The 1,082-nt window shown below is 50.5% G+C and overlaps 1 protein-coding gene across 1 annotated transcript in view; it reads left to right on the top strand.

The window, feature by feature from the left end:
• The window catches only part of LOC104544256 (zinc finger CCCH domain-containing protein 18-like), a gene marked incomplete at its 5' end in the record, with an annotated part of 30,821 nt that overhangs the window by 7,357 nt on the left and 22,382 nt on the right, over positions 1-1,082 (top strand). Inside the window, 1 exon segment of the mRNA XM_010189078.1 lies at positions 1-275. This exon segment is cut by the window's left edge and continues 30 nt beyond it. Coding sequence (XP_010187380.1) covers positions 1-275 — 275 coding nt within the window.

Raw genomic sequence — 1,082 nt, forward strand, 5'->3', positions numbered from 1 at the left:
GAAAGAGAGAACAGACAACGAGAAAGGGAACGGGAGAGGGAACGAGAGCGGGAACGGGAGCGGCGCCAGCGGGAGCGAGAACGGGAGCGGGAACGGGAGCGCGACAAGGAGCGCCAGCGGCGGAAAGAAGAGTGGGAACGTGAGAGAGAACGGGTGAAGAGAGACGAAAAGGACAGGCAGCACAGGGACCGGGACAGGGACCGAGACCGCGACAGGGACAGGGACCGCGAAAAGGAGAAGGAAAAACCAAAGCCCCGGTCCCCGCTGCTCCCAAGGTAAGTATTTGCTGGAGTTCAGACTTGATATTTTAGCTGATGTTGGTTTAGGTGTGGATCATGAACCAGACTCCCGCTGATCAGAGCGGGGAAGATCCCTGTTGCCCGCAGCTCTTGAGTAGAGCGGTGGTTTCAAGAGAAAGGCAACGCTTTGAACAAGCCTTGCTGGCCACTAAGTGGAGCTAAAACATCAGCAACGACCAAGTGTGCATAACCTGGCGCTGAGGAGAAGAGCATCTGTCCTGTAGCTCTGGAGTTGTTCAGCTTTTCCTTGTTCCTTGAAGGTTAGAGTACGTTTTGGGAGGCTGTCTGAGTCCCCAGGGCTGAGAGAGTCCTGCAGATGGTGGCGACTCCCTTTGAGGCCTTGATAAGTGGCCTTTGATAAGAAGCAGGACTGGTTTGGGAGTCTGTGGATAGCAAAAGTATCTGGAGATTAAGTCAAATTCAAAAAAGCTAGAAAAGGTGAAGGGGTTGTATGCCTTGCAATGAGTTTCTGGTAGGTGTTACAGGGGAAATTGCAGTGTAGAGTCAGGTTTTTTGCCCAGTTTTTCTGTAAGTCCTGCTTCTGCCCTCTGGGAAAGAGAAAATTGAACCAGACGGTCCAAAAGTCTAGGAATTTCAACAGTGAATCCTATTTTGTTTCTCTGTCAGATACCGAAGCACTGTGACTTACCAGCGCGTACTGTGTATGAGGCATATTTGTGTAGCGCTGTGTAAATATCGCAGCTGAATATAGAACGTGTCTGATGGGAATTTGTAATGTCACAACATCTTTCGGTTCAGAAGTGGAGAAAAGGATCCCATTTC

Source organism: Mesitornis unicolor, unplaced genomic scaffold (assembly GCF_000695765.1).
Source record: "Mesitornis unicolor isolate BGI_N332 unplaced genomic scaffold, ASM69576v1 scaffold3717, whole genome shotgun sequence".
Classification (NCBI taxonomy): Eukaryota; Metazoa; Chordata; class Aves; order Mesitornithiformes; family Mesitornithidae; genus Mesitornis; species Mesitornis unicolor.